The sequence below is a fragment of the Carassius auratus genome, chromosome 6 (assembly GCF_003368295.1).
Source record: "Carassius auratus strain Wakin chromosome 6, ASM336829v1, whole genome shotgun sequence".
Lineage (NCBI taxonomy): Eukaryota > Metazoa > Chordata > Actinopteri > Cypriniformes > Cyprinidae > Carassius > Carassius auratus.
In genome coordinates this window covers 2,174,585-2,187,735 of record NC_039248.1, presented here as the reverse complement: position 1 = coordinate 2,187,735, position 13,151 = coordinate 2,174,585, and the positions used below count along the sequence as shown (strand labels likewise).

At 36.8% G+C, this 13,151-nt stretch overlaps 2 protein-coding genes across 4 annotated transcripts; one reads left to right on the top strand and one right to left on the bottom strand.

Annotated features, from left to right (window-relative positions):
* Positions 1 to 2,153: 2,153 nt before the first annotated feature.
* rps27a (ribosomal protein S27a) lies at positions 2,154 to 4,023 on the top strand. 2 transcript variants are annotated; one of them, XM_026256274.1, is made up of 6 exons: positions 2,154 to 2,236; positions 2,340 to 2,404; positions 3,036 to 3,090; positions 3,347 to 3,432; positions 3,530 to 3,661; positions 3,781 to 4,023. In XM_026256274.1, exons 2-6 carry the CDS (start codon positions 2,357 to 2,359, stop codon positions 3,928 to 3,930), a joined length of 471 nt encoding a protein of 156 aa, XP_026112059.1. In that variant the 5' UTR covers positions 2,154 to 2,236; positions 2,340 to 2,356; the 3' UTR covers positions 3,931 to 4,023. The 2 variants fall into 2 exon arrangements, with proteins under 2 accessions (XP_026112059.1, XP_026112060.1); XM_026256275.1 differs by having other exon boundaries at positions 2,187 to 2,246.
* Positions 4,024 to 4,634: 611 nt separating this feature from the next.
* mtif2 (mitochondrial translational initiation factor 2) lies at positions 4,635 to 12,629 on the bottom strand. Of its 2 annotated transcripts, none has more exons than XM_026256256.1 (14): positions 12,457 to 12,629; positions 11,720 to 11,893; positions 11,484 to 11,616; positions 10,805 to 10,976; positions 10,568 to 10,728; positions 9,347 to 9,523; positions 8,656 to 8,795; positions 8,309 to 8,433; positions 8,020 to 8,224; positions 6,877 to 7,129; positions 6,468 to 6,608; positions 5,617 to 5,781; positions 5,113 to 5,253; positions 4,635 to 5,039 (listed from the first exon to the last, which is right to left on the bottom strand). In XM_026256256.1, the coding sequence occupies exons 2-14, from the start codon at positions 11,873 to 11,875 to the stop codon at positions 4,867 to 4,869; spliced, it is 2,142 nt and encodes a 713-aa protein (XP_026112041.1). In that variant the 5' UTR covers positions 11,876 to 11,893; positions 12,457 to 12,629; the 3' UTR covers positions 4,635 to 4,866. The 2 variants fall into 2 exon arrangements, with proteins under 2 accessions (XP_026112041.1, XP_026112050.1); XM_026256265.1 differs by having other exon boundaries at positions 4,867 to 5,039; positions 11,720 to 11,870.
* Positions 12,630 to 13,151: the final 522 nt, after the last annotated feature.

The following is a 13,151-nucleotide window of genomic DNA, read 5'->3' as shown; positions in this document are numbered from 1 at the left end:
TCACTTACAGCAGGGGTGTGGCTTCACTTGGCAATGAACATCATTTACATAAGCAAAGAATCCCTTATTATCACACTGCACAATCTTATCTTCAACTATTTAATTCTATATAACATACAAACAACCCAATAATAACATTAGTCATGGCTTAGGGGATTTTTCCAGGAACTGCCTTGTTTATAGAAGTCAGACTCATTATAATTGCTGAGATGTTACTACACTGAACGTTCATGCATCATATCCTAAATTGAAGATTTAGGATATGATGCAGGAAGCTCCCCATGAAAAGTAAACAGTGTGTTATAAGCGAAAGAATATTGAAAATTCTGTTTTTACTCAACCTCATTCATTTTGTTTTTGTTGAAACTAATTTAAAGCACTGAAAAATACTAAAACTTAAACTGATTAAAAATTAAAAATGTATATATATTGCTAGCGTGTCAGTTTCCAAAACATTATTTTTGTAATTTTTGCCATCAATTGTAATAATCCAGTGAGATCGACAGCAGCCAGTGCACCACACAGAGAGATCTGATCTCATCATCATGCAGTCTGTCTGGAATGACATGAAGAGACCTGCAAAGCTACCTGAAAAACTATGCACAAATGTACCAAGTACAAAATCTGTTTTAGACGTGTAGACATTTTTGAAAGCACCCTCACTTTACAGCATTTTCTTACACAAGTGGCTAAAACTTTTCATAGTAGCTTTGCAGGTTTCTTGACTTCTAAGTGTGTCTCAGATTCTGATTCTTCATGTCACCCCATAAACTGTAGCCTATATGTATGGGGGCAAACTATCTTTTGTGTGGGAGTATTCATAGATGCAGAAATACTGCTCTCTCATGTGAGACCTACAACTACACTGCTGTTTAGATCTGACTCCACTCTTGTTTCTCAGCTGTGATCTGTTTTGCTTGCTCCTTCCCCCTGAGCATTTATCACAGGGCAGGCGGAGACAGTCCTGTTTTTGGAACACTACGTGTCATGGCACACACAGTTTTTCAGGCTTGCACTGGCTGCTTTCTTCATGGAGCAACTCTATAACATCTTAGCATCTAGATGTCAACAGTAACTCATGCCTGCTGGGTCACTTGTTTTGTATCTAAAGGCCATTGCATATTCAAGTGTAAATAAGAGTATTAATGTGCTACATTCTTTTAAATGGTGTGCTGACGTATATATGATCATGCTTTTCAGAAACTCAACTACAATGCACAACTACAAAACGCTCAGTTCCCTCATTCTGCAGTTCTGCAGAGCAAAATATTAGATTTTTGGCAATGAGAGATGAAACAGGAGCCATGTTATGAACTGGCTGTTGCCTCTGGTTACAAAACCAAGCTCACACAATATTCACTTAAGAAGTGTTGTGCAGTTAACTGGTATATTGGACAAAAACCATATGGTTCATAAAGGACTGCAAAGGATGTATCATGTAATAGTCTAGGCCTACATCGAAGAGGAAGAAAAACCTTAGCATGCTCATCAGGAAGACTTTGTAACTACATGCATGTGAAAGAGCAATATGAAAAAAGTGACCACATTTTTCATTACTTGTGGGCAGCTCTCAAATCCTATTCTTTCAACATTTATGTAGTGCAGCCATAGACTGCCACCAGCCACCATAGACTGTATATAAACAGAGTGCCAATTGTTATAGCGCCCCTGGTGCCTGCCGGATATACAGTTCTGACGAATACAAAAATATAATCGAAGCAGTAGCCTACAACCTAAAATTTTATACAGTCTATGGGTACAAAACCTAGACGGCAAAGTTTTAAAATGCCGTTTACTAAAAGTAAATAAATAAATAAATGAAGAAGAAAAAAACATGAGATTTTATTCTATGGGGCAAGGTGTTTTTGAGGAAATAGACTAAATGTTTTAGCTGTAGAGATACACATTTATCAGTCGACATAATGTTTGAATCTGCAGACACTGTAATTAATGTGTTCATTATCATTAAAATATTGGATTTTAACATTATTAAAATCATGTAAATACAAAATGCTATAGTTAACAGTTATATGTTAATGGTTAAAATAGCGGCGTATATACTGCTAGTTAAAAACCGAAATGAAGCATTTGAACACTGTTAAATACTGACTAAAACCTTTTTTTGTGTGTGATTAGTTTTCTCTTTAGGCAGTTTGTCGGGCAGCCTAACAGCACTGAAGAGCACGCTGTTCCGTTTGAAGGACCCTTTTCGATTTCCGCCATCTAAGAGCTGGTGGTGAGTGACGGTAGCGACCGAACAATGGCGAAATAAATATGATATTCGCATATATAAATGCTTTAAAATGACCCAGAAACATTTACTTATGTCTTATACACAGGTGGATTGAACACAAACATGCAGATTTTCGTGAAAACCCTAACGGGGAAAACCATCACCCTCGAGGTGAGGCGCAGACGAGCCGCACGAGACACTTCGACACGCCAGCTTTTATTTTACTGCAAAGCTGGGCCTATGATATTACATTATATCTTTTTTTTAGGATATATAGAGTTATGATGGAAATAAATGCTGTATTTTTATATTTAACGTTATACGGAAGACCTAAATAATGCTATCGTCAAGTCATGTGGCTCGCTAACGTTACATTGGTACAGTATCCCTAGAGGAGAATGGAAATAAATGTGTGTTGTATGTGAAAAATGTGCATACAACAATTGAATGCTTAATATAAATGGATATATTTAACTGTGCAGTTTAAACTGAAATTTAGTTAAGTTCACATATTAAATATTAATAGGTGTCCATTACAGTAAGAATTGTTCATCTACATAAGATATCAGATTAGTAATTTAAAAAACGTATCAACGATTTCTTTTTAAATTCAAAATGTTCAACAACAACAAAAAAACACCAGAAATATCAGGATTCGACCTGAGTCAGTGGTTTGTGATTTGGTAAATTTGAAGTTTGATTTCCCTTGTTCTCCCGTAGGTTAATGATACATAGCTTTTTGTTTTTGGTGCAGTTTACTATTATTTAAGATAAATATGTATCTCTACTACATATGCTATAGGTTGAGCCCTCTGATACTATTGAAAATGTCAAGGCTAAGATTCAAGACAAGGAAGGTAAGTTCCCCTCTCTCTCTATATATATTTGTATTAACCTTTATATTATACTTATATTAACCTCTTGGTTTACTCCTATAAATGAGTTAACCAAGGTGGTCCTAAGACAAGAGCACACAGGACTTAAGATAATTTTGATGAGTGTGCATGTTTTTGTGTATATATATATATATATATATATATGCATGCATGTACACACTTAACAGCATTGCAGACGTTATGACAAAAGACTGACTGATGCATGTATTGAATGCAGGGATCCCTCCTGATCAGCAGAGGTTGATCTTTGCTGGCAAACAGCTGGAGGATGGACGCACCCTGTCTGACTACAACATTCAGAAGGTTAGTGAATAATGGAACAAGTCAAATAGAATTTTAGGTTCATTGCTTTTCCCATCATGTAATATACTTCAACTAACTTCATTGATTATGCATTCAGGAGTCCACACTGCATCTTGTGCTGAGACTGCGTGGTGGTGCTAAGAAGAGGAAGAAGAAGTCCTACACCACCCCCAAGAAGAACAAGCACAAGAGAAAGAAGGTCAAGCTCGCGGTGCTCAAATATTACAAGGTCAGTTTTAACAGTGAGATTCGGACAGTCTTTTTTTTTTTTTTGGCCAGCTGCATGTGTTCTCAATTCTGCTTTGGGAGTTGCTTCTATGATTTCATGCTATCTATCTTGATCCTCAGGTTGATGAGAACGGCAAGATCCACCGCCTGCGCCGTGAGTGTCCAGCAGATGAGTGTGGAGCCGGGGTGTTTATGGCCAGCCACTTTGACCGTCATTACTGCGGGAAGTGCTGCCTGACTTACTGCTTCAACAAACCAGAGGACAAGTGAAGTACAGTCCTGACAACATGCTCTGTGTAATACAGGAGATTGTCTGTTCTGAATTTGTACTTTGTAAATAAAATTGGCCTGCCACATTGAAAAGTCTCTTGAGTCTTGTTTAATAGAACTTTTTTGGGTGTTTTAACATTATTAGGCATTAAAACTAAAATGCTAAAGTGAGAAGTTGGATAAAATGATAATGTTAAAAAACAAACTCATGATGCTTGGTAACAGGACATGCAGAATACAAACGCTATTTTAGATGGGTAATCTTTCATTTTGCACTGAAATATTCTTTTACCTTAAATATAATTTATGCATATCATTTTCAAAGCTGAAGCTCAAAATATTTTAGAGCTTGAGACATCTAGAAAAATTATATTTATCATAAAATGCACATGACGTAAGATTCTATAAAATAAAAAAAATCGGTTCTGGAAATTACACTTAAAATTTGAATATATCCAAGTTTGGGAACCCTGGTTCTTATAAATGACAGATTTTGAGGGAACAAAGATAAGATGTTAGCTTTTAACTTTACCTTCCTTAAATGAGATGTGTGTGTGGTTTTTGCCCCATATTCCAGGAATTTAATTTCCATCTTGACTTCTAAAAATATATTTAATGTATTGTTCAATATATTACAATGTAAATATATGAAATGTGTGAAGTGGGATGAAAATAATACTTAAAAAAAAAAAAAAAAAAAAAACTTTTTGAAAATGTCTCTTCTTCATTTTTATTTACATTACAAGATACATTATGTACACTTATTTCAGTCTTGATATCTAAAGTCAAAATGAAGACAATCAAATTTAACTTTTTTTCTTTTTAAATGATTATCTGTTGGTGACTGTAGGTTTGCTTCAGCTAGCTTTTTTATAGCTACTGCAGGTGCATGCAAACTAGATCATCATCATAGTATACTGATCCAAATGCAGTCCCTTAAAAACCCGGATCCCAAGAAATTTTCTGTTTGATCTCAGATTCACTGTAACAAATAATTTCATCCCCAGGTTTGTATTCAAGTTCTTCGTTATCTAGAGAGAGACCACATTCCATGCCTGTCTTTACTGTCAGAACATCATCCTTCAGATGTTTCAGAGTAGTCACGGATCCTGAAGGAGGAAACAAATGCATGAAAAAAATTTTTTTTAGGATGTATTTAACAGCTAACTGGCATAAGTTTACCTTCCCAAAGAATGTTTCTCCCTCGAACAAGTCTGAATTTCATCTTTTTGTCCAGTTGGCCCTTCTGAACTCGACAGCCCGCCACTGGGATCTTCTTTTTCCCAACCGTCACATCAAACGTGGCCAGAACCGAGGCCTCACCTGAAGCGTGAGGGAGAAAACACAATGCTAAAGGGCAAGAAAGACAGCCAACCTCATTCTTTCATTTACACAGCACTGGTTTAAGTGTCTGTTTCAGTGATGTTCATTTCACAGAAGTATTTTGACTAATTGGTCATGCTTTCAGTTACCAATGTCCAATGTAGCACTCTCAGCTCCACTTAAACACATTTTACTGTGTTTATGTTTTAATCTGCAGATCAAAATCTGTGCAGGAAAGTCCTCATATATTATATATCTAGGCCTGCTTGTAAGGGAAGCATGACTGGAGAAGCTTAAGAATCATCTTTTAATAGAAAAATAGTGTTTAAAATCATCCATATGTGCTGTTTAAGTTAAACTCACCGATGATATTTTCCTCTGTGCTTGGGGTCAGTTTGTTGCTCAGCTCGTCTTTGAGTTCGTCTATGAGTTTGTAGATGACTCTGTGTAATCTTAAGGGAATGCCCTTCTTTGCAGCCATCTGCTGAATCGATTTATTTGCCGCGACATTGAACCCATATATGGTTCCTGAACAATGAGGGGGATAGAGAGAAGATTCAAGAAAATAGCAGAAAGTTTGACACTTTAACAAAGCAAACCGAAAATTCAAACAATAGTTCATTTAAAGGCTCCAAATCGGTGGTAATCAAGGATGATAACTGAAAGTCTTCAAGATATTTCTGGTAATTTTGCTGTAATTACAAAGCTGCTCATTTTCAAACTTTCATACAAACCATGAGTGGCATAGCTCTGATGAATGTACTTGTTTTATGCTTTTTATTAGTAATATACTTTCACATTTCTATAACTATAAAAGTCTAATTTATAACTATTCTAGTCATTTGTGATTGTTTTTTTTCAAAGGAACTTGTCACTAGATCAATTTATATTCATTAAGCAAATTTCCATGACTTTTTAAAACTGCATTAATATTCCAGAAATAAATAAGTAAAATGTCATCATATATCCAGGTTTTCCCAAGTTTGAACTCTGGTTCCTAAATAAAAATCTAGTTACTGAATTCAATAATAAATATGATGACACTTATCTTACGGTATTTTTTAGCATTTATAACTTATTTCAAATTGTTTTATGCCAATTTACGGCATTTGGAAGAGTGTGGGGGTCCCCCAGGGGGGTCTCTGGTTGAGAAGCACTGATCTGAGTGAATGAAAGCAGTGATTTCTTTTCCAGTGGCTGTTGTGGATTCCTACCTGAGAACGTCTCTGCCAAGTTAATGTCTCTTTCTGAGATGTCGCCCACACCGAAATGTACCACATCCAGCTCACACTGATCATCAGCATCGTAACTCTCCAGGATGTTCAAAATCGCCTCCACTGAGCCGTCCACATCACCTAAAAAATGCAGCCAGTCACACAATACGCACTTAGCACCCTTCTAACGCCCCGTTCTGATTTAAATAATTTAGTGTGGAGCTTTATTTTGCCCATCATGAAATATTATTGGTCAGCCATGAAATGGAAATCATCCTTCTACTGTACATATATATTAAATGCGTGTTATTGATATTATTGTGAACAATTCATCATGCATTTAATTTTGGCTTGACTGTTTTGCTAAAATGATCCAACTCTTCTTAAAGCAGAGGATCTGTGATCTGACCTTTGACGATGATGGGCAGTGTGAGTTCCTCCATCTCAGTTTTCTCACTGAGCCTGTGGGAGAGTTTGTGTTTGTTGGCCCGGTATAGGGCCGCCCTCCTCTGTCTCCAGGAGAGATGGGCCATGCTCTCCCTGTCCTTCTTATAGCTCTCCTGATGCTGCTTCTGCTTGGCTTCGATGACCTGCTGGTCTTCTTTCATCTTGTCCTGCTCTTCCATGTAGCTGCGCCACTCCACCACCTCACGGGCCCTTTGCTGAGAGAGGGGAAAAAGCTCTGTGTGAAAATCTGTCATAACATATCAGACTAATGCTCAAAAGTTTACAATCAGTAAGATTTTTGAATGCTTCTGAAAGTAGTCTCATACCCAAAAAAAAAAGAAGAAAACAGCAATTTTGTGAAATATTATTACAATTTAAAATAATTGTTTTTTACGCGAATATATTTTAGAATGTAATTTATTCCTGTGATCAAAGCCTAATTTTCAGCATAATTCTCCAGTCTTCAGTGTCACATGATCCTTCCTTTTTTATTAATAGCAAACGTTAGAAATAGTTTTTGCTGCTTAATATTTTTTTAGAAACTGCTGTTCAAAAGTTTGGTGTAAGATTAAAAAAAGTAACTTTTATTCAGCAAGCTGCATTAAATTTATCAAATAAAACACTATGGAAATTTATAATACTGCAAACGATTCTTATTTCAAGTATTTTCTTTTTTAAGTTATAACTTTCTGAAAAAAATAATGGTTTCAAAAAGAATTAAGCTGTTTTAAAAGAATTAAGCAGAATTACAGTTTTTAACATTAATAATAAATGTTTCTTGATCAGCAAATCAGAACATCAGATTTCTGAAGGATCACATGACACTGAAGACTGGAGTAATGATGCTGAAAATACAGCTTTGCACCAGGAATAAATTACATTTAAAATATTTTAGAATCAAACAGAAAACAGTTGTTTTAAATAGTAATAATATTTCACAATATTACAGTATTTTTGATCAAATAAATACAGCCTTGGTTCTGAGCATAAGATACATTTTTAAAACATTGAAAAATCTTACTGATTTTAAACTTTTGACCAGTAGTACCACACAAAATGCTCCAATAATGTAGACTATGGCTCTCTGCAAATGTTTTTAAGACACCTCTGATTCCACCTCCAGGATCTCCTCGCCAGCAGAGGGAAGATCCTTCCAGCCCACGATCTCCACAGGGATGCTGGGTCCGGCCTCACTCATGACCTGATTATACTCATCAAACATGAAGCGCACTTTAGCCCAGCACTTTCCTGCCACCAGCGTACAGCCTTTCCTCAGAGTGCCGCGCTGGATGATGGCTGTGGTCACCGGCCTGTGGAAACACACCAGCTAATGTAATATAACGTGTAGTTCTCATGAATCTCTGGCAGTGTACGGATGTCTCGTTCACACTCACCCTTTGCCTTTGTCTGAGCGGCTCTCGATGACCGTCCCCTCCACCAGGCCTGTGGGGTCGCCCTTCAGCTCCAGGACCTCTGCCAGTGTCACCGTGGCTTCAGCCAGCTCTACTAAATGATCCCCCTGAAGAGAAATCACTTCCTAATAGCTGCCATATTCACATATAATAATTCCAAAGTCATGTGATCCGGTACCAAAATCTACATACAAACAGTGAACAAATATTAACACTGACAAATCCCTGTCAACATTTGTTTTGCTATTATGTGATAACTGATGTTATCTAATAACAAAATATTTTTAAGGGTGGAATAAGAGTCTAAATATTAGGCGGCACCATGGTACCTTTAATGCAGACACATGGATGGCCTGTATTTCCCCACCAAACTCCTCACAGATGACATCATGGCCTACAAGCTCCTCTTTCACGCGTTGGGGGTCGGAATTAGGTTTATCACATTTATTCACAGCAACGATAATCGGCACTGTAGATCAAAACACATAATTATGCTTATTCACAAAATTGATAATAATGTAATGATAACAATTTTCTATATATATATATATATATATATATATATATATATATATATATATATATATGTGTGTGTGTGTGTGTGTGTGTGTGTGTGTGTGTGTGTGTGTGTGTGTGTGTGTGACATATCAGGACACAACTCTGTATAATGACATGGGTATGAAACAGGTATTACAAGGAGAGGGTGACTTATGAGGACATAACCCATGTCCCCATTTTTCAAAACACTCATACAGAATGAGTTTTTTTTGAGAAAGTAAAAATGCACAAAGTTTCCTGTGAGGGTTAGGGTTAGGTGTAGAATTGGTGAAGAGCCATAGAATATACAGTTTGTACAGTATAAAAACCATTACGCCTATGGGATGTCCCCACTTTTCACAAAAACAAACGTGTGTGTGTGTGTGTGTAAAAACAATAAAATAAATATAAAAACATTTATATAAAACCGGATTGAATGTATTATAATTGTAAATTCAATCATAATTTTAAACTGAATATTACCTTTGGCTTTTTTGGCATGCTGTATGGACTCAATAGTCTGGTTCATCACACCGTCATCAGCTGCAACCACCAGGATGACTATATCAGTGACCATGGCTCCACGCGCACGCATGGCAGAAAACGCTGCATGACCGGGTGTGTCCAGAAAAGTGATCTTCTCACCTGAGGGCAGCTCAACTGAACAGGAAACAGACTCATTTGATCACAAAATGTGCTTGCTTAGCACAGAGAAAGCCAAAAAGAAAAGCACATGTTACTGGGAAATTATTGCTGGGGGTCAAGAAACCTACTATTTGTCTTAAGTTTAACCCTCAGAGAGAAAAGCTTTGATATTCATGATGCACATTTTCTTTTTACCGTATTTTTCGGACTATAAGTCGCACCTGGGTATAAGTTGCATCAGTCCAAAAATACGTCATGACGAGGAAAAAAACATATATAAGTCGCACTGGACTATAAGTCGCATTTATTTAGAACCAAGTACCAAGAGAAAACATTACCGTCTACAGCCATGAGAGGGCGCTTTTTGTGTTCAGTGGTAGATTCAGGAGCACTGAGCAGCATAGAGCGCCCTCTCGCGGCTGGAGACGGTAATGTTTTCAGTTAGTTCATTTCTCTTGATTTATGTCAAATTAATTTTGATAAATAAGTCGCACCTGACTATAAGTCGCAGGACCAGCCAAACTATAAAAAAAAACTTATAGTCCGGGAAATACGGTACGCTTCAACATATTTTTTTAAAGGGTCATTGGATGCTACATGCACTTTTACAAGTTGTGTGAACTTAAATGTGTGTTGGAGGTGTGTGTACTCAACCGTCCTATAATAATAAAATATTGTATCTTTAATTGAATAGGCTCTATTGTGTGACAGCAGCAACAGATTTGAGTACTGATCTCTAGCGTCGCATTTTTGCTACACTTGGGTACATACTTTATAAATATATCAATTTGTTCCAAAAGCGTTGCGAATTGGGTTTGTGTCGTGTGCTATGACCATTTTGTTTCACTTGAACAAGCAACCAAACAACCACAAACCAAAACTTTTGAGGGATAAAATTCAGTGTCAGCTACAGTTATGTGAGTTTTTACTAATATTTAGTGATAATGAGGTATTATTTAATTGCTTCATACAAATTATATTCTACAATTCTGCTGCACCGGGTCTCTGAGGATAAAGACTAAACTCTAAATAGCGCTGGTATGTTGAGGTGTACAGTACCCCGAAACGCTCCGATGTGTTGCGTGATTCCCCCCGCCTCCTGCGCAGCGATCTGACTCTTCCTCAGGCTGTCCAGCAGGGTGGTCTTCCCGTGGTCTACGTGACCCATGATGGTCACCACTGGAGCTCGAGGAACTAACTGAGTGGGATCTGGGGCAGCTCTGACCACAGTTCAAACAGAAATTACAGAAAGGGACAAATGATACATATTTAAACTCGTTTTTAAATTGTTCTCACTGTCTCTGGATGTCTTTGTTTTCTCGGACTTTGGTTTCTACGAGTTTGGCCCATTTGTGTTTCATCCCTGATCTCTTTACTGCTTCTTTGATCCAGGTCTCCTCCAGCACGGTGTCGGGCTCCATCTCGTCCAAAACCACATCTGTGTTGAGCAGGGCCTCATAGACGTGATCTAACACAGACATACACAACTGTTATTACCATTTGGGGCCTGTAAGATATTTTATTTGGCAGAAATTCATTTTATTTAGCATGGGTGGATGTAATTGATTAAAAGTGAATAACAGTGCTACAAAAGATTGCTATTTTTAATAAATGCAGTTATTTTTAACTTTATATTCGTCAAAGACTCCTAAAAAAAAGGATTGCAGTTTCCATAAAAATATGAAGCAGCAAAACTGTTCTCAACATTGATAATAATGAGATTTTTTTCCTAAGCGGCAAATCAGCATATTAGAATGATTTCTGAAGGATCATGTGACACTGAAAATTTAGTTTATGATGCTGAAAATTCAGCTTTGATCAAATAAATAAATTAAATTTTAAAATACATTAAAATTGAAAACTAAAAGCTATTTTGAATTGTAATAACGTTTCACAATATTGCTGTTTTTAATCCTATTTTATTGAAATAAATGCAGCGTTAGTGAGCATGTGGCCATATCACGGTAACACTCACCAATGTCTTTGTTCATGGCCTTGGCGAGTTCTGACACGGTCATCCTCTGTTTGATCTCCACCTCCTGCTTCTGTTGTTTCTCTAGTTTGACTGGTTTGGATTTGATCTTCTGACCTTTGAACTGGCCCTTATTCTACAGCAGGACAAACAAAGCACATTTTGCTCAGCGCATGCACACAAGGCATTCAAACTATTCTGAAAAACATTAGCGAAGGCTTTGACATTTTGAGACTGACCTGTTTTGCAGCCAGGTGTCGGATCTGTGGACAGGTGTAAGGAGGTCCAGTGGCCCGTGCAGGTAGAGGGGGAAAATGTGGGCTCCCATGATGCCAACAGGACACTGCAGTCCTGCCAATCAAGCCTGCTATCCGCTTCATTGCAGATTTTCTCATTTAAAAAGAAAAATTAAGCTACAGCTTATATACAGATAATGTGCAAATAGTGCATTAATCCAGGACAATCAATACACATACAGCACAACTTAAAAGACAAATTACTTTAAAATGACAATTGAGGGGTATCATGAATATTAATATTTAAATAGCTTGTTTTATGTAAATGTTTTGATTTGACACAAATTAACCTATTACTAAAGATGTTTGGATTCTATGTACTGTCATATGTACAGTTATGGTTTCAAACGATAATTGAATAAATGCAATGGCACGGAATGATTACTGTATGTGTCGCTGTATTTACATGGTACTCCAGCCAATTCAAAGAACACCATGGTATTACCATGGTACATTACCAAAGACTTTGTATTAGCACAGAATATGTTTATATAAAATGGTATAGCCATAATAAATAATTATAAGTAATCATAAACCACACGCTAATAACAGGCACTTTTTGTATCTTTACATACATCTGTTAAGCTGACATTATGTTACAGTTCGTTATATTACATTACAGCAGCTCAAGGCAGATTAACAGCATGATTATTTCCCTTCATGTGACGTTTTCTACTTACTAAATAAGAGGAAATGCACTCAACACAGGCACCGCTGAATTCATTCAGTATACAGACTTCGGAAGCAGAGGTGTGAAGATAAAATCAACTTTATCAAATAATATCTGAAGTCAGATGTCATTTCTGTTGTAAGGGCGCCGCCATGACAGTGTATCCCACAATGTATTGCGCAGAATACCGTTCAAAACACAAACACGAGGTGGCGACATAATCACAAAGTCCACGGAGCTCTAAACTGTTGTGGATTGAAGTAAAAGTAGAATTATTTCACTCGCAGAAATATTTGGTAAAAAAGAAAATGCAATGCTCAATAGATTATTTATACTTGTATTTCTAACTAACCATATGTACATGCATATCTCTGCTGTGCACATGCGTATTGTAGTGGAACTTCACAAAGACGAAGCTCTTGTCCGTGCAAGCGTACTTTATTATGTAATTTTTGCATGCTTTTAACGTATTTTTGTTATTTAATTAAACATTCTTTTTCAAATTGTTCGAAAATGTCTGTAAATATGATGGCGCGTGGTACCTGTTACTTTTCTCAGCGATTGTCATGATGAACCAATTACAGTTTTTTGCTTAGTGGAGGAAATCGTTGTTGATCACACGAGTGGATATCTATTGTACTTAAGATGCAATTAAAATGTTAAATTAATACATTTAGACGATTACCTTGTAGTGTTCAAATGTCT

Excerpts from the sequence above, each read along its gene's own strand:
- rps27a (XM_026256274.1), top strand. The coding sequence starts at position 2,357 with ATGCAGATTTTCGTGAAAACCCTAACGGGGAAAACCATCACCCTCGAG. Across the intron at positions 3,433-3,529 it reads CTGACTACAACATTCAGAAG|GAGTCCACACTGCATCTTGT; the intron begins GTTAGTGAATAA and ends TTATGCATTCAG. Across the intron at positions 3,662-3,780 it reads CGGTGCTCAAATATTACAAG|GTTGATGAGAACGGCAAGAT; the intron begins GTCAGTTTTAAC and ends CTTGATCCTCAG.
- mtif2 (XM_026256256.1), bottom strand. The coding sequence starts at position 11,875 with ATGAGAAAATCTGCAATGAAGCGGATAGCAGGCTTGATTGGCAGGACT. Across the intron at positions 10,977-11,483 it reads GGCCATGAACAAAGACATTG|ATCACGTCTATGAGGCCCTG; the intron begins GTGAGTGTTACC and ends TGTCTGTGTTAG. Across the intron at positions 9,524-10,567 it reads ACACATCGGAGCGTTTCGGG|TTGAGCTGCCCTCAGGTGAG; the intron begins GTACTGTACACC and ends TTTCCTGTTCAG.